At 41.5% G+C, this 22,398-nt stretch overlaps 1 protein-coding gene across 1 annotated transcript in view; it reads right to left on the reverse strand.

The window, feature by feature from the left end:
- Positions 1-1,084: 1,084 nt before the first annotated feature.
- LOC134357260 (solute carrier organic anion transporter family member 3A1-like) overlaps positions 1,085-22,398 on the reverse strand; it is a 315,218-nt gene continuing 293,904 nt past the window's right edge. The window contains exons 9-10 of the mRNA XM_063068602.1: positions 18,744-18,808; positions 1,085-3,041 (exon numbers count right to left, since the gene is read on the reverse strand). Coding sequence (XP_062924672.1) covers positions 2,659-3,041; positions 18,744-18,808 — 448 coding nt within the window. The 3' untranslated portion in view covers positions 1,085-2,658. The remainder of the gene's footprint in view (positions 3,042-18,743; positions 18,809-22,398) is intronic.

Consider the following 22,398-nt stretch of genomic DNA (forward strand, 5'->3'; position numbering starts at 1 on the left):
GTTAATTGGTCACATGGGTGGAATTGGGTAGCAGGGGCTTGTTGGGCTGAAAGCGTCTGCCTTTAAATAAAAATAATAAAATACTGGGCCTAGAGCAGGGGTTCCAAACCTAGGTCCACAGAGCCCTTGCTTAATGCTGTTGGTCCACAGCATAAAAAATGTTTGAAACCCCTGAGCAACACACACAAAGTGCTGGAGGAACTCGGCAGGCCAGGCAGCGTCCAGGGAAAGAGTACAGTCAACGTTTCAGGCCCAGAGGAATATCCATGGTCTTGGTCCGATACTTACTACTCTAAAGGTGTTCTTCATTCAACCTTGTTTTCTTCTCTTTAGTTACTGGATGTTCTGAGTCTTTGGAAACCCAAGTGGCTGAGGTTCTAAGTAGAACATCGACTAAAATGAATGAAGCAGCATCTTAACTTGACCAGTCAGGATTTCACCTGCAGCCTAGTGTCCCCCTGTCCCCCTACCGTGTCTCCCATTAAGATGGGAACTCAGGAGTTGCTAGCAGGCTTGGTCTCCTTTCGAGATGCTCTGGATTTCAACTTCTGACAGGAACCTACCTCTTCTGTTTTAGAGAGTTAAGAACTCAGTCACTACAAAGTATATGTTATCCCTTCTCCGAGGCTCGGCACCTTGTCGTGGCGGAGAGGCTCCTGAGTCCCTGAGATTCCAAGAACAATGCCGCCTGGAGCTTAGGATCGCCCATGGCAGTAAGGTCAAGGGGGTGGTTCTAGAAAAAGAGTGATCCAACGGTGGAGGTGGCGGTAGATGATGACATATCACAACAGCTGTGAAGGAGGAGAAAGTCTGCAGCAGTAAAACCCCCAGTCTCCTTGCATACTACACCCACTGGACCCTGATCCCCATCTGTCAGGGATCGTATGCAGGCTGCCCATGCATCAGCCTCCCCATCCCCCCCCCACCCCTGTTAAACAAAGTTATCACAGACTTTCTCCATTAGTGGCAGAATATGTGAATCCTGGATTGTCCCTACAGCAACCCGAGGGCCCACCAACACACAACACCATACTCAACCTGTGTGATTGCACTACCATACGCAAATGAAATGACACCAGAATCAGTTAGTAATTTTACAAAAGTCAATGCATTTTTTCTCTTAAGATTCTATGGTATAAAGCATGATATAAATAATACAAAGAAATTGGTTTCAATATAATATACACTGATATTCTTAATATTCCTGCTGTAGAAAAAGTCGGGGTATTAAAATTTACTGTTAAAGAAGGCATGAACAATACAGGTGTGGCTTTGTCATTGTCACAACCTTTGCAAAATTAACTGTGGTCACTGAACCATGTTGTAGATTCATACTGGGTGCAAACCATGTAACTCGATTTATAGTTGGCACACTGGCACCAGAAATAGTGAGGGCAAAATCAGCAACGTGAGTGTGAATTCTAACAGGAGGGGTAGCTGGTGTAGCTATGCAAGCACAAAGATTCAAACGGCTCTGTCAGTGCTGTCTTTAATCTTCTGTTATGTCACACAGTTGATAAAGTAACTTGCTTTAATTATGATGTGAGATGACAACCTTAAGATGTTGCTAAGCAATTTTTTTTGGGCTTTAGCATCATGATGCCATCTTGCTCGGTATTTGGTAATGGATGGGGAGCACCTGGGGGAGAAAAAAACTAATCGCTTTACTTGCCAGTGTTACTGCTCACACCTCAAAGCTGCTACTGTATTTAATGTAAATCAATATGTATGTATTCATTCAATTGGCATAGTCTCTGTCTAGTTACTTAGTCTCTTTCTATCATTCCAGTAAGAAAATAAAATTTGCTTTAACAATAAATAATTGATGTGTCATGGAGCATCAGGCTTTGTTTTATGTACTTCATAAATGACCCGAGGCACCGTTTGGTATTCATGACTCTAGCTACATAGCAGCACCACCTTCGTAACAGTACGAGATATTGCAAAACAATGGTCAGCTTTTGATAGTTCGAGTAATTGAGAGTATCGGCTTTAAAATAAAAGAATAAACCGTTCGTTCCATTTCAATCGCGTTACAAGCAATATGAAATGCTAATACAGTATTGCAAATATACATGTGAGTATAAATCTGATGCTTGATAAACTTTGGCCAGCAGAGGCAAAAAAATAAATAATCATAAGTTTATATTGTTTGTTAATGTGGTTCTGTGGTCAAGAGGCATTCTGAAGTTCAAGCTTTGAAGCATTGGGTTAAATAGGATAAACTCGGGCCAGAATCAGATCTTACTCTTGTTGAAACATTTCATGTTTGCATACTTTGCAGGTCACAGGACAGCATTTTATGCTGCCATTTGTTATATCTCTGCCCAAAATGCAAAATAAGCATAAAAGCTATTTAAATAGAACATATTGTTAAATGACTGACCACAAGAGTCATACTGCTCCTGGTTTGGATCTGCTAGTTCTTCGTACTCGCACATCCCATTTTGTTCACTTATATTGTTAACCATTCAGAAACACAAAATATCTATTGCTGTAATTTAAACCAGAGGGAGATTTAAAAAGAAATCTTTTATAAGGCCAGTTGCCTTTTACTGTATCCTCTTGATGCATAAAAACATTAAAATAGATGTTTCAAAATGTTTTTCCCTACAAAACTATATATCTTCACAATGCTGAAGTCAGTCCACACAAATGTTAAAGTACAGACTCAATGTTTTCACACATCTCATTCTCTCCCAAATGGTAAATTAATGTTGTCCTTCCAGATGATTTGTTTGAATCCCCTGTGGCTGCATCTAATGTTAACGTTGACGCAAAGAGATCTGAAGTGGTCATTCGGCCCAGTGAGTCTTCATCTCCTTGAACGTACTTCTTGGAATGGCTTTTTATGTAATGCCAAGTGGTTGTGTACAGTATAAAGGCAATAGTCTTCATACCTATAGCAATACTGACGTAGAGATATCTGTAAGAATCATTATCATATAAAGCACATGCTCCACTTTTATTGCAAGTTTCTGACCACACCAGACAAGTGGAGTCAATTGCCGCTCCAAAAATAAGTGGCGGTGGGATGAAACCTAAAATAAGAGAGAAGAATACAGAGAATAAGTAAAAAAAAAATTAGCCAGTTACAAAATAGTAAACACAAGAGATTCCACAGATGCTGGAAACCTAGAGCAACACACACAAAATGCTGGAGGGTCTCAGCAGGTCGGACAGCATCTATGGAGAGAAATAAACAGTCAGACTTGCTGAGTTCCTGCAGCATTTTGTGTGTGTTGCTCTCAGTTACTACAGTAAATAGCATATGAATGAAAATATGAGGAACGGGAAGTGGGACATTCAATTGATAAACCTACCATTAGCTTTATTATAATTTATTTATACATTTATTGAATGACAGAACTGGATGATAGCTTAGAGAAACTACGTGAGGATTATAAAAAACAGATGTAAATGCCTGATCCCATTTGGTAGGAGGATGAGCAACAGAGCTACAGCAAGACCACAGGGTGTCGAAATATACTTAAAGACTTTTAGTATGGAATTATATACTCTCAAATTCTTGATTGTTCCCAAATAAGTACACTTCAGTGAAATCATATTTTTGCGAGCTACTAGATGTGCCTATGATTTCGAAGTGAAAAACGTTGTTTAATAAATGACTAACTATATGGTTCACTCACCTCTCCTATCAGATTCCTTCTTCTTCATCCCTTTACATTTTCCACCTATCACCTCCCAGGTTCTAACTTCATTTCCAAACCGCCGCCCCCCCACAACCCCTCATCTGGCTTTATCTAACACCTTCCAGCTTGTACTCCTTCCTCTTCTCCCATTATTCTGACTTCTTTCCCCTTTGCTTCCAGTCCTGATGAAGGGTGTCAGCCTGAAACATTGAATCTATTTCTCTCCGCAGATGCTACCTGACCTGCTGAATTCCTTTGTGTGTGTTAATAAATGACGTAACTGTTGCTAGTACCTATGAATTGTGATGACAACTGGTTATAGTCTTGGTAAAATGGGATGTATATTGAGGGTTATTTTGACTTCATAATAAGGTGCGGAAAACAATGATAGAGAGTTGCTGGCCTATTTCACATCACTACCTCAATGTAATTTCCATCTCAATGGGACATTCTCAAAATTATTTCCAATGAATACATGAACACATACCTTGTGGCCCAGGCCAAATGCTAATACAGTACACATGAAAATAAACCGACTACCCAAAGCCAATAATTTATTTTATATATGTAAGACAAAGTTCAGCTGATTCAAGAAACGATACATAGGTTTTCTGGCTTGACGAAAAGTTCCAATCTAATATTAACCTGGTCTTTCTTCTAGCAGCCTGTCAATATCTAATATTTTCCTCAGAGTAATTTTAATTTTGAAACACATTTTGATTTAAGCTCCAATTTTCATGTACTGTTCTTTATATTACACATCACAGATAATCCCATGATTAAGGATGGCAGAAAGTTCAGTTGCTATGGCCATTGTTTGGAATATTGGGGGAAAGCTTACTCCCAATAAATTTGTGAGCTATGCAGCATGTTAAAGAGAGTAACTTATTAATTCCAGCTCCTGAACAAGCCCTGCCCAATCACCAAGCATCGTTATGGAATGGGATATCTAGGTCCAGATAAAGTATAGATGCTTCAATGCAACATTTATTTATTTAGAGATACAACATGAAAGAGGCCTTTCTTGCCCTTCAAGCCATGGCACCTAACAATCCCCTGATTTAATCCTAGCCTAATCACAGAACAATTTATGATAACCAATTAACATACCCACTTGTATGTCTTTGGACTGTGGGAGGAAACCAAAGCAGGAGGAGAAGATGGCGGCGCGACGCAACATGCGCAGCCTCTCCAGTGAAATGATATCGTATTTGTTAAATAGGGGCCGTGCACAATTCTGATTTGATGGAGACAGCCACGAGAAGCACGGAGGAACATCTGGAGAAACTTCTGAAATACCCGGTTTGCTGCCGTTGCTACTGTGCGATTGAGAATCTCCGGTGGGAAGGCCCCAAATCCTGCTGCTGGCGGCCGGGACTGGGGTCGAAGCGTTTGGCAGAGATGGTGCTCGGTGTCGGACGGCTGGTTGGAAGCTCAAAGTTTTCGGACGACTCAGAGTTGGACTGTGGTCGGGCATGGCAGGGAGAGTTTTCTTCCTTCTACCGTCTGCGTGAGATGTTGGGACTTTCGAGAGAATTTGAACTTTTTTTACCGTGCCCAAGGCCTGTTCTTCATCAAGTTATGGTATTGCTTTCACTGTTGTAACTACATGTTATAATTATGTGTTTTTTTGTCAGTTTTTCAGTCTTGGTCTGTCCAGTGTTTCTGTGATATCACACCAGAGGAATATTGTATCATTTCTTAATGCATGCATTACTAAATGACAATAAAAGAGGACTGCATGTCCTCATAATCTAATCTAACCTGGAATAAACCCACGCCGTCATGGGGAGAATGTACAACTTTACTGGCAGTGGTGGGACTTGAACCTGGGTTGCCTGTATTATAAGGCACATGCTAACCCAATGCAACCATGCTGCCCTTTGTGTTTTGCCTTCAATGATTGGATCGTAATTTTCATACGTTTGCAAGTGAAACATTCATTGGTGGGACTACATTGTAACATACATTAAGAATTATTATGTTATAATTTAAAATTTTCAGTTTGCTTTAAGTGTACAGCATCAACAAGTAATTAGATTTAATACAATGGAGAAGTTTCAATTTGCATAGTGTATTCATCCATTGGGAAAAAAATACAAATGAAATCTTGGCAACCTCTTCCCCCAGGATTTAAAATATAAACCCTTACCTCCCATAAAATGGCCTTTTCTATATGTACTTTTACCATAAAAATTATCTAAGTGAATATTGCCTGGAGACTTGTTGGAGAAGAGCTCCTAGCTTGGAAACTGCCTTAGTATAGCACTCTCTCTCGTTGGGACTTCTGCGTAATGATTAAGGAAGCGTTCCTGAACACATTTGACAAATAGTATCCCAATCAGCCTTTTTACAGTAAAACATCTTTAATCTAAGAAGGTCAATAAATCTTGCAAATGAATTGATATGATAATCCAACAGAATATGAAGGCGACGGGAAATAGTTACATGAAAAAGAGTTCAAGTAGCGAATAAAAAAAGCTCATGCCATTAACAGCATACACTCAGTGGCCACTTTATTAGATTAGATTAGATTATGAGGACACTCAGTCCTCGTTTACTGTCATTTAGTAATGCATGCATTAAGAAATGATACAATGTTCCTCCAGTATGATATCACAGAAACACATGACAGACCAAGACTAAAACTGACAAAAACCACATAGTTATAACATATAGTTACAACAGTGCAAAGCAATACTGTAATTTGATGAAGAGCAGACCATGGGCACAGTAAAAAAAAGTCTCAAAGTCCCGAAAGCCCCATCATCTCACACAGACGGTAGAAGAAAGAAAAACTCTCCCTGCCATGAACCTCCAGTGCCGCAAACTTGCCGATGCAGCATCCTGGAAGCACCCAACCACAGCCGACTCTGAGTCCATCTGAAAACTTCGAGCCTCTGACCAGCCCTCCGACACCGAGCGCCATCCCTGCCGAGCGCTTCAACTCCGGCCCCAGCCACCAAGCAACAGGCAAAGCCGAGGATTCGGGGCCTTCCCCTCCGGAAATTCTGGATTGCACATTAGCGGCAGCAGCAAAACAGGCATTTCAGAAGTTTCAGCAGATGTTCCTCCGTGCTTCTCACGTCCATCTCCATCAAATCAGGATTGTGCACGGCATCCTACTTGACATATAACAGATATTCATTCCGGAGTGGCCGCTGCGCGCTGCGTTGCGTCGTCATCTCCTCCTGTATGTCCTTCTGCTGCAGTGGAAAGTTTTATGTGTTGTGCATTCAGAGATGCTTTCTGCACACCACTGGTTGTTTTAGCTACAGTCGCCTTCTTGTCATTCTCCTCTGACCTCTCTCATTAACAAGGCATTTTCACCCATAGAACTACCACTCAATGGATTTTTGTTTGTTTTTTTGCACCATTCTCTGTAAACTCTACAGACTGTTGTGTGTGAAAAATCCAGGAGATCAGCTGTTTCTGGGATACTCAAACCACCCTGTCTGGCACCAACAACCATTCCATGGTCAAAGTCACTTAGATTGCATTTCTTTCTCATTCTGATGCTTGGCTTGAACTACAACTGAATCTCTTGACCATGTTGGCATGCTTTTATGCATTAAGATGCTGCCACTTGATTAGCTGATTAGATATTTCCATTAACGAGGTGTACAGGCATACCTAATAAAGTGGCCACTGGGTGTCTAATTAGATAACCCTGCCATTTTCTGAGGCTATCTTCCTTTTGACACAGAGGAACATTGGGCATGTTAATGTGAAACAATGACAAATGAAGTGTTTAATTATTTAATACATTAATAAACATAAATATTCATTCAGAGTAAAAACTAGAATTTGCAAATTGATGCCTGTTCCGAGGAGGCATAGGTAGCTGTTACTCTCAGTCCAACCAGACCATGAAGTCACAATTCAATATTTCCTGATGATATCAAACTAATTGAAAGTTAATATTTTCTGACAGCAATTCAGATTTAATACAATGAAAATGATTCTGCCTTTCTGCTGGAAAATCAGTGAAGGGTTAGGACCACCATACATACAGTCTGTGCTGGAAATTGTATATTCTGTGTAGCATGAAATTGAAATTAAGCAATCCTTTTTAAAAAATTACTTGCTGCCTTGCTAAGGAGATGTCAGAGAGTGATATGAGATCAATGTAGTAACCATTAGCATGAATTTTACATGTTGTAAGGGATAGCTGAAAAGTGCTTAAATTGTCCACCCCATGCTAATTTTGTTCAAAGTTCAAAGTAAATTTATTATCAATGTAAGTATATGGCACCATATACTGCCCTGAGATTCATTTTCTTGTGGGCATTTTCAGTAAATCCGAAGAAATACAGCAGAATCAATGAAAAGCTGCACACAAAGATGGACAAAAATTGTGCAAAAGACAACATAATATGCACATAAAAAAATGAAAAAAGAATAAATAAGCAAACAAACAAACAATATTCATCAAAGTTGCTGGTGAACGCAGCAGGCCAGGCAGCATCTCTAGGAAGGTACAGTTGATGTTTCGGGCCGAGACCCTTCGTCAGAACTAACTGAAGGAAGAGCTAGTAATAGATTTGAAAGTGGGAGGGGGAGGGGGAGATCCAAAATGATAGGAGAAGACAGGATGGGGAGGGATGGAGCCAAGAGCTGGACAGGTGATTGGCAAAAGGGATATGAGAGGATCATGGGACAGGAGGCCCAGGGAGAAGGAAAAGGAGGAGGGGGGGAAACCCAGAGGATGGGCAAGGGGTATAGTGAGAGGGACAGAGGGAGAAAAATAATGTGTGTATAAAAATAAATAACTAACGGATGGGGTACGAGGGGGAGGTGGGGCATTAGCGGAAGTTTGAGAAGTCAATGTTCAACAAATAAACAATATTATTAGGAACATGAGTTATAGAGTCTTTGAAAGGTGAATCCATAGGTTGTGGAATCACTTGCTGCTGAGGTGAGTGAAATTATCCATGCTGGTTCAAGAGCCTGATGGTTGAGGGGTAATAACTGTTCCTGAACCTGGTGCTGTGGGATCTCACGCTCCTGTACCTCCTGTTGATGGCGATCTCGAGGAAAGGGCTTGGCCTGGATGGTGGGGTCCTTGACGATGGATGCGACTAACATAGTGATTGAAGGCAAAACACTTTTACCCGTTTCTGGGTACAACAAAATAGATTTTAGTGTGTGACGGACATCTACCAGGCCTTGCCCTCAATCTGCCCAAAAGGAATCATTGTCTGGCTGTTGGGAATCACTGGGTTTTTACGCCTACCCAATATCCCAATGTTCAACTGCTGAAGTCAGCCATAACAAGCTAACTGTTGTCCTAATTGAGGTAATCTACCTCAGCACCCACCACAGGCTACAACAGTTTAGTGAGCACATTGAGATTTAAGGGCTTTGTGAACTAGTCGGGTAGCAATTCTCAAGGAACTTTGAGCTTATTCTCTAGATAACAGCACTCCACTGCTCTCAGTACATAAACATAGGCAGTTATAAAAATAAGGATCACAGAATTTAATATAAACCATTTAAAAATACCAATTTCATCCTCATTCATTTAGCATAGGAGCAGGGTGGAACTAATAAGATTACATGAAGTTAAAGTACAACTTTATCTTGTTCTGATGGTGAAACCCTTGGGGTTTTGCTGCATATTTAAAAGGCAGGGCTATATATTAGTTATATTAGTAGTTTTCAGATTTGTCCAATCCGTTTTGCCTTGTTTATATTTGATTAGGTAGCTGGGCTGCATTTAATGGTAAATACATAAAACTCTGCTTGATTCTCCTTGCACTGAATTGAAGTCCTTAGCATTAGGTTAGGGTCCCCGCAACTGTAATGACTTTAAACATAATAAAGTGCAAATGCATCTAAAACTGACAGACATTAATATCACAGCCTTTTCAATTTTACAAAGCCATCGATGCTAGAAAGTATTAAGCATTATGCATCTGGGTCTGTCTGAATAATTGCTGAATCTCATCGCCAGATATGTGTCACATTCTGCTCCTGGATCGTTAGTTTGGTTAGTTCAAATTTTCAACTAAAAGTTCTAGCTTTTAGGTTAATGTGTGGGGTTGCTACCCCAGTATAGTGGAAACAATCAATAGAAAAGGGTTTTTTAATAGTTTTAACCTGCCATTTCAAAGAATTTTGAACATAGAACAATGCATGATGTTGTACCAACCTTTTAAGCTACTCTAAAATCAATCTAACCCTTCCATCCTACATAGCCTTCCATTTTTCTATCGTCCTTGTACCTATCTTAGAGTTTCTCAGATGACCCAATGCATCTACCTCTACCACCACCCTGGTAGTGTGTTCTTCAAGCTTACCACTCTGGGTATTAAAAACAAATCCAGCTCTGACGACACCCCCTATACTTTACAGTTAAGAGTTTCTTAACTGCCCCAATCTTAATTGGAAAGATAATATGAGGTGCAACGGAGAAGATTCTGAGGTAAATCATGAAACAGACAGAAAAAGAAACACACATTTCCATATGTTTTATTATGGTTGAAGGGAAACCTACTCAAGATTCTTAAACTAATAAAGAGAGTTGATAGTGTGTCTACTGATAGCCCATTCCTCTGATGGGGGAAAGCAGAATCAGAACGGCACAAACTTCAGCCATTCAAGAGTAAAAATATGAAGTGCTTTTGTACACAAAGTCCATAGAAACTTTGCAATTTGCTTTTTGAAAAGCAGTAGACTCCACGACAAGTGAAACATTCAGGAATGTGACTTCAGGAATGTTAACTGTGACTTCTTGTTTTTTGATGGTGGGAGACTGGATTATGCTAAAGTTAAGGTCAGGGGACGCATTTTGGCTCGTTCACGTCAAATATGTTATTTCCGATTCAGATTCAGATTTACTTATCACATACATCAAAACATACAATGAAATGTGTCATTTGCACTAAAAACTAACACAACCTAAGGGTGTGCTGGGGGCAGTTTGCAAAGTGGCCATGTATTCTGGCGCCAACATAGCATGTCGACGATGTTCAGCAGAATTATACAAGCAGCAAGAACAACAAAACAAAACAAGGCCCTTGCCCACCCTCCCACCTATCCACCCACTCACACAAGCAGTCAGACCTCCAACCCCAGGAAGGCTGCCTTCAGACCTCCTGACCCAAGGCCCTGACTTCAGACTCGCAGCCATCAGGCCTCCAACTCTGGACTTCGCCAAGGACCCCAGGGCTGGCCGATCACAGGCCTCGACTTCCAGACTTGTATGGACCTTCGACCCGGTGACCTGGGCCCTCATGACTCTATGTGGCAGAAGCATGGCCCAGCCTTTATGAAGATATCATGAAGATACTGCTATCATTGACTGCAGCCACTACTTTGTGGAAGAGATGTTAGGTGGAGCTGAATCCAGAATAATTGGCAAAAAACTGCCCGATTTATGTCAGAAGGGAAGTTTTTAATAAAGCAGCTTAAGATCGTTGGTCCAAATACATTTTCAGTGATACTTTGGGACTGTCATGATGGACTTCAAGTATTAAGATCTTTTTCTCTGAAGTTAGCTTTGTCACATGTACATTGGAACATAGAGTGAAATGTGTTTCTTGCGTCAACAACTAAACACAGTCTGAGGATGTGGTGGAGGGGCCTTCCTTCCAGAAGCAACATAACATGCCCACAGCTTGCTAACCCTAACCCGTACACCTTTGGGATGTGGGAGGAAACCAGAGCCACCGGAGGAAACCCACGCGGTCACGGGGAAAACATACAAACGTAGAGACTGTGGCAGGAATTGAATCCTAATCGCTGGTGCTGTAAAATGCTATGTTAGTCAATACACTACCACGCCACCCTATGACTGAAGGCAGTGGTCCCCAACCTCCGGGCCGCGGACCGATACATTGCCGCGAAGAATGCAGCGGTGCAGCGGTAGTCGGAACGCACCCAGCACATCTTTAAGAAAAAAGCCAAAATAAACAAGCTAATTAATTAGGTGCTGCCCGGCACACAAATGTCGGCCCAGAGCAGAGGCGATTGCATTCCGACTACCACTGCACCACTGCATTCTTTACAGCAATGTATCAGTCTGCGGCCCGGAGGTTGGGGACCACTGACTTAAGGTAATGATGGTCTTTTCCATCAATTAAAATTGAGCTCTATTTTCCATAGGTATGGTCATACAATATTCTGTTTTAATCTCAATTGAGCTATTCCCATTCCTCCTTTTATAATCAGCTTTCCTCTGCCTTTGGATGACTGCAGATTCCAGTGTTGGAGTGGAACTCCATCCGTGCTTTGGCTCTTGAGATCACAAACATATTGTGCAGGTCACAATTAAGTGCTATTCACGTTACTCTTGCTTTGATTGGGAGGATTAACTTAATTTTAGTGGACAGGGTGTAAATTGGGTAGCTTTGCAAAACTGTGTAACTGTGTCAAGACTGCACTGAAAACATGCCCACAATTTACTAACCCAAGCCTGCACTCCTTTGGAATGTGGTAGGAACCCAGAGCTGCCGGGTGAAACCCATGCGGTCATGGGGAGAACGTATGAATTCCTTACAGACACTGATAGGAATTGAACTCAAGTCACTGGCACTGTAAACCATTGTGCTAACCATTACGCTATTGTGGCACCCTAACTTAACTTGCAGTTTCATTTTTGCCAGTATAAAAAATTGCCAGATAATTTAAACATTTATTACACAGTATTGTACAAAAGTTTTAGGCACATATATATACAGTACTGGTCACCAACCTTTTTAAGCCCAAGATCCCCTACCTCGACCTCAGTGAAAGGCAAGATCTACCTACTAAATCGTTTAGAGAAAAAACAGCTCAGATTGTACTTCCAATTTGAGGCCTTTTATTTGGGCAAATTGTATTTGAATTACACAAAATACTTTTGTCAAACTTTCAAATTAATTCAAACAAGAAAACACTGTAACTAGCATATCAAACAGGCCATAGCTGTCTTTCTTTAAGAATATTACAATACTTCACACCTTTAACTCTAAGTTTCATTATTTAATTTTATTTCAACACGAAAAATAAATGAATAAAAATTGACTGTTGCACTCAGTGTGATGACTGGGGCTGAATACTTTCCGCTAGTTCCCTAAAATTTGGCTCATAACTACAGACAGCCAGTCTGGGACAGTCTGTGAGGTATAGAGTTGCCAACTGTCCCGTATTTCCCCCGCTAAGGTAAGGCATTCCTATGAAACCTTTCGTGCCGAAATGCTTTACGCCGAAGAAGCAATTACCGTTAATTTAAATGGAAAAAATTCTGAGTGTTCCCAGACCCAAAAAAAACCTACCAAATCATACCAAATAACACATAAAACCTAAAATAACACTAACATATAGTAAAAGCAGGAATGAGATGACAAATACACAGCCTATATAAAGTAGAAATAATGAAAATTAAGCCAAAACCAATTCGTGGGGTAAAAAAAAGGCACGTATGCGCATGCGCACACAGGTGCCCGCGCAAGGCTTCATGGTCATTGTAATCTTTTCGGGGTAAACACAAACGCCCGGGAGTTGACTGCTACTTTTGTCCCTTATTTGGGAGTGAGAAAGTTGGCAACCCTAGTGAGGTGTCTATCAGTAAGTCAGCTCCTGTACTTAGATTTAATCATTTTCATCTGTGAAAATGCAATTTCACATAGATAAGTTGACCCGAAGTAGGTACTGACTTTTAGTGCTATAAAACCAATGCGCACACCGCACATTGCTGGGGCCCCATCAGTAGTAATTGCCACCAGTTTATGAATGGGGATGTCATTTTCACGGACATATTTTTTTAAACTCATTGTAAATATCCTCACCTCTCGTTCTTTCCTTTCATTGCAAAAGAGTGAGGAAGTCCTCCTTTGTTGTAAAATCCTGGAAAGCCATTCTGACAAATACAACATGCTGAGCTGTTTGCATTACATCCAGGGATTCATCGAACTGCAGTGAAAAATATTCACAGAGTGGCAAGTCCTTTAACACTTGTTGATCCACGTCCTCTGACGGTGACTCTACCCTCCTTGTCACTGTTGCAGGGCCAAGCAGTATATTATGTATTGCAGTTGTGATGTCGTTTTTGTTTTTAAAGTCATTAAAAAGTCTCTGCGATAATGACCATTGCTTCCTTGAATAGATCGCCATCTGTAAAAGGCTTCTTGTGTTTAGCCAAAAGGTGACTTACACGAAATAATGCTTCAATAGCAGCCTTATTTTGAGCAGCATGTTTTGTGAAAAACGATTGCTGGGCCTTCAACCCCGATTTCAGCTCCTCAACTTCCCAGACACAAATTGTGCTCTTTGGGGGGTAGGTGTCTTTAAATTCCTGGCGGTTGGTGTTGCGGTGCTGCTCCAGATTCCCCCTTTCAGTCAGTGCTTGTGTTTGGTGGCACAACATACATACACACTTGTCTTTCACCAAGGTAAATAGAAATTCCTCTTCCCATTCTGGATGGAATTTGTATGTTTTCGCCTTCTTTCGTGGAGCTTCCGCTATGCTATCAGGATATCACGAGCAATTGCCAACTGCGTCGCCTCTGATCTGAGTCGACATTCACCTAATCAATTAGCTTGTTTACTTCGGCTTTTTTCTTAAAGGTGTGCTGTGTGCATCCCGACTACCGCTGCACCCCTGCATGCTTCGCGGCCCGGAGGTTGGGGACACTGCTGTATATTGATGTTTGTGACAGTCTGTACTGTTACCTAATCTAACTGGTCACTTTGATGCAGCACGGGCCACGCTGAAAACGCAGTGCATGGCGGGGTGCTATACACATGTGCACAGGGCAGAAAGAACGGAACTAAACCCCCGCAACCCAGAAACAATCTCTCTTTACAAACAGCTTTGTAGCGAAAATATTGCTATATTACCATTATCCTAATTAGTATTACTTATTTTTATAATGCTCACATTACAACAGTATTTGTGTATTTATTTTTGATTTTTCTTTGGGATCTACTGGGAAAGTCTCAAAGATTGACCGGTCGATCGCGATCGGCGGGTTGGCGACCCCTAATTTATATAGCTTAGTTGCCTAAGACTTTCGCACAGTACTGCAGTAATTTTAAGTTTTGCACTGTACTGCTGCCGCAAAAATAAAAGCAAATTTCACGAAATATGTGAACGATGATAAACCTGATTCTGATCTGGGACCCTGCTGTGGACAGAGTGGGAAGGGGCAGGGTGAGGGGAATCATGGTTGGGAAAAGGGGAAGGGAGAGGGGAGAGACATTCTGTAATGATCAATAAACCAACTGTTTGGAATCAAATGACCTAGCCTGATGTCTCAGCGCTGGGTGCGTCTGTACCCTGGGCACTACCACTCCCCCCCGCCCCTGGCACTACTTCTCTGCCACCTCTCCCACAGCACTCCGCCCTCAGCATTCCCAACTGCTTCTGTCAGATGCACAAGCTCCCTCTCTGCTCCACGTTGACAACTATAACACTGTAGAAAAGTCTTAGGCGCCCTAGTGGTACAGTATACATGTGCCTAAGGTTTCTGCCCCGTTCTGTACCTGCCATTCCTTCAACACGGAACAGTCCCCAATTACATATAGTCATTGAAATCTTTACTGTTTCCTTTAATTTCTTGTCTGTTTCGTATTCCTTGCAGAAATTCTAATCTTTTTCTTCACCTCCACCCTGTACATTTAATATTTGTCATGGGTATCTTTAGTTTTATTGGCCCTAATAATCATCCAGCCTACATACTTTTGTGCTTTAGTTATCCTCAAAATGAAAATTAACCTCGTTTCCTCTTATGTAGATAAACATCAAAAAGCAATTAGTTAGCTGAAAAGCACTTTCCAAAATCCTTAAACAGGTATGAAAAGTAGTGTCTGAGAGTATGTCTTCATTTTTCAAACTCATGTATGCCTTACTGTTGACCATACGATTCCTCTATGACTTTTTCTTTGAAGATAAGTCAGCCTGAACCATTCCATTTTACTGAATCTTTGCAGCTTCCTGTTCAGTGGAATGGCTTTGATTGTTGATCACTTTTTCACAATGAGAACTTCCTGTTTAGATTTGCTGTGCTGTAACTGCAGCTTCTCAGAGACGTGTAAGGGAGATAAGATGAGTTTGAGTGCCTCACTTCTGCAATGCCCATCACCTGTACTGCAGGGAACACTCCCAGCTGCTGTCCATTCTTACAAACAGCTCTACATTTTGCCTTTAGACAGAAATATCAAATACATATACAGAAATATCAAATACATATATCATATGAAAATAGGGCACAACGTCAATCGCAACTGAATGATATAAGATCTGCATACACAGACATTCCACCTCTCCCGGGAGTTCCGGGGGTTTCCCCGCATATTGATAGTGGCTCCCTGATGCCCGCAAATTACTTACAATATCACGGAAATCAATTTTTTTGACAGCGAGTGAGTGAGAGAGAGAGAGAAAGCAAGAGAGAGCGCGGGAGTGACCACGAGAGAGAGAGTGTGAGCAAGAGAGCGAGAGAAAGCAAGCGAGAGTGCGCGAGCGAGAGAGAGAGAGAGAGAGAGAGAGAGAAAGACAGAGAGCGAGCGAGAGCGTGCCATGGCAGAGTGTTCCAAAAAAAAGAAAATATAAAACATACATCACCCCAGACTACCCTAAAGTGTACCCCTGCCTAATAGGGGTCAAAAATAATGACAGTGTTTCTCGCTGCACTGTTTGCAACATTGACTTTTCTATTGCCCATGGTGGGTTAAGACTGTAAAAGACACGTTGAGGTGAGTTTAACAGCTGTCATTCATTCATTAGCATAGCTAACGTTATTTAAACTAGCTGGCTAGCTGCTAAGGAGACATAGCTATTGTAGACATCCCACCTCTCCCGGAAGTTCCAGGAGTCTCCCACAAATTGATGGTGCTACCTCCCTGAAATGAGTTTTTGCAGGGTGGGATGTCTGCATACATAATGCCCCTGTCATTACTACATTTTATCTGAAGACCACTTTGGGACTTGTATCACTTGAGAGGAAACTTGGACTCCCTTTAGTTACTTAAAAGTATGAAACAAAAGTATTTCCTGCATCCAGTGGTGGCTGTGATGTGCTTGCAGTGAAAAAGACTGAGCAAAATTTAGGAGCCCGATGAAAGGGAGGTAGGTCTCTTCAATATGCTAATCAGGTGCCTGTTGCTTTTATTTTGCAGTGCCTCAGAACATACAGATTTGACAGAGTTTTAGATTCCTTTTATTTAATCATTGCGATGGCTGGAGGCGGCCACCAGAAATACATGTCTTTATTTAAGCTTAGCTGAGTGCAAAGCCTTAAGTGCAAGGACCTAATTCAATTTCTAATCCTTTTACTGACAGAAACGGAGAATGGTTACAGCAGGGGTGGAGGCGAAGAAGAAGATTAGATTTTCTGAAAGGAATACGAAAACAGACAAGAAATTAAAGGAAACAGTAAAGATTTCGATGACCATATGAAATTGGGGACTGTTCCGTGTTGAAGGAATGGCAGGTACAGAACGGGGCAGAAACCTTAGGCACATGTATACTGTACCACTAAGGCGCCTAAGACTTTTCTACTGTGTTATAGTTGTCAACGTGGAGCAGAGAGGGAGCTTGCACATCTGACAGGAGCAAAGGAGGTTGGGAATGATGAGAGTGGAGCACGGCAGGAGGGGGGGGTGAGTATCGGGCTGACAATCGTGTTTTGTTTTCTTGGTTTTGTGCTATCTGGTGAAGAAGAATTTCAGAGTTGTATACTTTGACAGTAAATGAACCTTTTTTTGAACCTTTGAGCAGGAAAGGAGGCTATTTGCCTTGTGAGGTCTGTACTGGCTGTATGTAGGAACAGTTCCACTCCCCTGCCCTTTCAGTGAACTATACGTATATATCCATAGATCCTTATCCATATCGACCCATAGATCTCTCTCTCTCTCTTTAACCTTTATACCTCCTTCTTCCAAACAAAGTCAAATGCTCTGGATTAAATTTCATCCACTACTCATCCACTCTACCAGCCAGCCCATATTTCCATGAAATTGATTATTATTTCTCCTCACTGTTTGTTATGGCTCCACATTTTGTGTTGTTTGCCAATAGAGAAACTGGTATTTGTCCACACCACGGGAACTCTATTCCTCCAGTTTAAAAAACGTTCACCATCACATTCTGCTTATCCAATTTTCTATCTATTTGGTAACAGCTTCTTTTGTTCTATTGCCTTCAAGTCTTAATCATAAGCCAAGTATGTAATACCTATTCAAGTATCTTTTGGAAGTCTATTTATATCACATCAACTCTTTTCCCTCATCTACCCTCCCTTTTACTTAAACAAAATCTCTCTCAAGTTACCTTTATAAATTCATGCTTGCTTCTTTTATCAATGCATGCTAAATGTTCACTGTCACATTTGCTAATTACTCCTCCCGGGTGGCCCAGTGGAGATACGTCTCTACCAAAGGAGGTGTAAGTTGCTCCTTCCCTCTGCTAGGCTGCAGGTCACCCTTGGGTAAGGTGTAGCACCCGTTGAGCCCCTGAACAGGGTCATGTGAAGTCATGGCAGCAGGTAGTTGATGGTTATATGAGCAGCTGATGCATATCACAAATCCTGGTAATGCGACCACTGACACCAGGCAGACAATCTTTGAAGAATATTAATAATGGTTGTGTTCACCCATCTTGTAAAGACACTGCCCAGAAGAAGGCATGCCAAACCACTTCTGTAGAAAAATTTGCCAAGAATAATCATGGTCAAGATCATGACTGTCTATGTCATACAACATGGCACATGATGATGATTACTCCTCAGTAAGAAACATTTTTTAGGTATGCCCTGATTTGAAAATGCTCTCTGATGTATTTTTTAATTCCTCAAAAAAAGTGAAGCTATAATTGTCTTTCCTTTTCTTCTTGTGGTGAAAACGTTTGTAAAATGGCATTTATTGTGAATATGGGTCACTTCTTTTGCAGCTCTGCAACCTTACTCTATTTATTGGCCAGCCTCTTCAGTAAATTACTTTGCTTTATATTCTTACCCAACTAGAGTGTTATTTAGTTTGCTTAGAAGCATTAAATTTTCATGAATCACAAAGAACATTTCAGCAAACTTCTGACAATCTTCAGATGAATAGGAGGAAACTAAAATATAACATTAAATTATTGAATAATTGATCAGAAATACTCACCAAGTAATCTAAGCATAAGAAATTGGACACCAAGGGCATATGATTTGTATTCAGGGTTTACGGATCTGTAAAACAAGCAAAGGCCAATGAATATCTTCAAGACAAGCTCCCTTCTAGTGTCAATTTTATCTCCATATCAAACCTACACTCACATGACAGTGAGGCAGAGTTTCCTGGTCTAAAAGAGATTCAGAGCCTCATTGAACAAATTTAGAGATACAGCACAGTAACAGGCCAAGAGCCCATGTGATGAATTAACCCACACGTCTTTGGAATGTGGGGGGAAATCGGAGCACCCAGAGGAAACCCACACGGTCATGGGAAGAATGTACAAAGTCCTTACAGACAGCGGCAGAACTGAACCTGGGTAATTCGTGTTGCAATAACGTCATACCAGTAACCGCTATGCTACCGTGCATAATAATCTTTGTGCACCTTGTCTTTTCCGAGATCTGTGGGCTTTGTCTCAAGCAAATAGCAACTCAAAGAAACAATTTACATTGCAGATTGCTGTTGAAAAATCACCTGGACATTATAGGAGGACCTAGTGAAGCTGAATGTGCACAGTTGGCACTGCAGATGAGGATACACAGTAGCTGAGCAATCTCATTCAATTGCTTAAAAGTTCTCTGTGTTGCTTGTTGAAATAAAGTTGTGGGATGTTAATATACAATCACTGAATGTGCTTATCCAAAACTCATCTGTTTCTATTTCAGTAGCCGTTTCAATGTAATGGATGTCTATTAGAACTGAAAACTCTAACAATGATGCATCAACTTTTAACCAAGTACAGAGGCTGCAGCAGCCAATGCCATGGCATGGTCTTGGGACCCTTGCTGACTGTCAATCTTCACGGCAATGATTCAGTAAGCAGACCAATCCCATTGTACTTTTTAAATCCATGTACATAGTTCAAAGTAAATTTGTTATCAAATGAGTCACCATACATGACTCATCTTCTCCCAGGCATTCACACGAAAATGAATAAATACAATAGAAAATTATGAAACTATACAAAACAAAGGCTGGCAAACAACCAATCTGCAAATAAAAAAATCAGGCAAAAAATAAAAAAGTAAATAAATAATACTGAGAATATGAGTTGTTATATCCTTTACATTCAGCCTATAGGGTGTGGAATCCATTCAGTGTTGAGGTGAGTGAAGTTATCCAAGCTGGTACAGGAGCCTGGTGAGTGTAGGGGAATAACTATTCCTGAACCTGGTGGTGTGGGATCCAAGGTTCCGGTACCCCCAGCTCAATGGCAGAAGCGAGAAGAGAGCATGTTGGGGATTCTTGAAGATCGGTGCTGCTTTCTTGTGGCAGCGCTCAGTGATAGGGACGGTTATGCCTGTGACGGACTGTAGTGTATCCGCCACTTCTTGTAACTTTTCCATTCTTCGGCACTGGTGCTTCCATTCCAGGGTACGATGCAGCCAGATGTACTTAGAATGAAAGAGAACGTAGAAAGGCAGGAAAAGGGAGAGGGCAAAAAGAGTTGAGAAGGAAGCTCCTCATTGGGAAACATTTAAACAGCAAGAGGTGATGTGGTAAGACTTCTGGAAATAGAAACAGAAGCTGGATCCAAGAGAGATTGTCAGGGGCATCATTAATGGCAGTTACCGCCTGAAAAAAAGACAGGAACAGTCATTATGATCTAAAATTGCTGAACTCACTCGTGGATTCAGGAAGCTGTGATCTGGCTTTCACAAGGATGAATTTTGTTTGTTCAGGCTTGCTTTGAAGATCCATGAAGAAGGTGAGTGTGGGAGTGGGCCAGAGAGCATCAATGGAAAAAAGTAATCAGTCAACGTTTCGGGCTGTTGCGGGCAGTCCCGATGAAGGGTCTCAGCCCGAAACGTTGACTGTGTACTCTTTTGCATACAATTCTACCTAGCCTGTTGAGTTCCTCCAGCATTTTGTGTGTGTTGTTAACCCCGAAACATCAATTTATTCCTCTCCACAGATGCTGCCTGGCCTGCTGAGCTCTTCCAGTATTTTGTGCGTGTTGCGCTAGATTTCAACCAGCTGCAGGGTATCTTGTGTTAATAATAGGCAGAGTTCCTTTGGCATTTTGCGTGTGTTGATCAAGATTTCCAGCATCTGCAGTCTCCCTTGTGAGTGGGAGAATGGGTTGAAGTTCTTAAAGGAAGTGGGCTCAGGCAAGTATAGTCCTTTCAAGAAACAATGGCCAGTTTGTGGCTTGCTTCCTGTGATACCTGGTAGCTGCTGTGATTTCTGCAAGCGGCTGATATCGGGACTGCTGCACTTAGTATGGAAATAATGTTTACTGTTTTATATTGGTTAAGCTTTGCAATTTTGTGAGGTGTTTTTGTTAGTTCTTCCCTACTTCCACAGACTATTTGGCCAAGCGGAACACCCATGCCAAAAGCAGCGGAATCTAATGTTTAGACATTATAGGAAGGATGTGGAAACATAAGAGAGGATGCCGGGGAGATCTACCAGTAACATGCCTGGCTTAGAGAGCTTGTCTTATGTGGATAGGAGAGCAAGTTAGGAATTTTCTCTCTGGAGAAAAAGAATATGAGAAGTGACTTGAAAGAGGTGTATAAAATGATAAGAGGCATAGATGAAGTGCATTTTCCCAGAGTGTAAATGGCCAATATGAGGATGCATATTTTTAAGATGATCGGAGGGGAGTACATGGGGGATGTCAGAGTTAGGTTTTTTTTACACAAAGCCTGCTGGGTGTATGAAACTCAGTGCCAGGGGTTGTGGTAGAGGCAGATACACTTAAAAGACTCTTAGATAGCACTTGGATGAAGGAAAAATGTAGGGTTATGTGGGAGGGAAGGGTTAGATTAATCTTAAGAGTGGGTTAAAAGGTTGGCGTTAACATTTTGGGCCAAAGGGACTGTACTGAGCTGTACTGTTCTACGCTCTACAATCCACCTGTATGCAAAGCAAGGGTGACAGTACTTCCTCGACAGAGTCGAGGGACAATTAAGGTGGGAACTCATCAAATGAAAATTGAGGGTCATCCCTGCAGCAATACAAAATTTTCCTGCGTCTTATATTTAAACAATTACTCAGCCTATGAATCAGAACCAAAAATAAGTGTGATTTGCACATTTGAATTAACTCATACAAGGTTTATAATACATCGGCTTTGGCCAGACTCATCGACAGCACTGTTGTGACAGATGTAAGATATAATAGATGCTGTCCGTGTGGTTTGTAGTTTGATTAGAGCACCTAGGTGTGATAGTTGTGTGTTTATCTGTACGCTCTCCCTCAGTCACATGTTCTCTGCCCTCTGCCCTCCCGTCCTCTCCCCTTCGATTCTACATTCTCCCTGCCCCATGACTGCCTCCCCCCTCCGATCCTCTCTTCCTCTCAATCTCATGCTGATCCTTGTTACGCATGCGCGGAGCAAGAATGACAACAGAGTAGTGCAATTAAACTTTTTTACAGAGTCATATCAGTAACCATACACGCTGGGCTCTGCTGATGAGGCTGGCATCCCAGCAGATGAACCAATGGCCGCCTTATCAAGAACAGGGGAGATTCATAGCCCACCGCACTCAACATCGCCTAAGCAGACTGCCTCCCTGTGGCCGTCCACAGGAGTGCACCAGCCAGCTGACCACTACCAGGCAGGACAGACGTTTCATCATTTTTCATAGTTTACCTC

The sequence above is a fragment of the Mobula hypostoma genome, chromosome 16, assembly GCF_963921235.1.
Source record: "Mobula hypostoma chromosome 16, sMobHyp1.1, whole genome shotgun sequence".
In the NCBI taxonomy this organism is placed as follows: Eukaryota; Metazoa; Chordata; class Chondrichthyes; order Myliobatiformes; family Myliobatidae; genus Mobula; species Mobula hypostoma.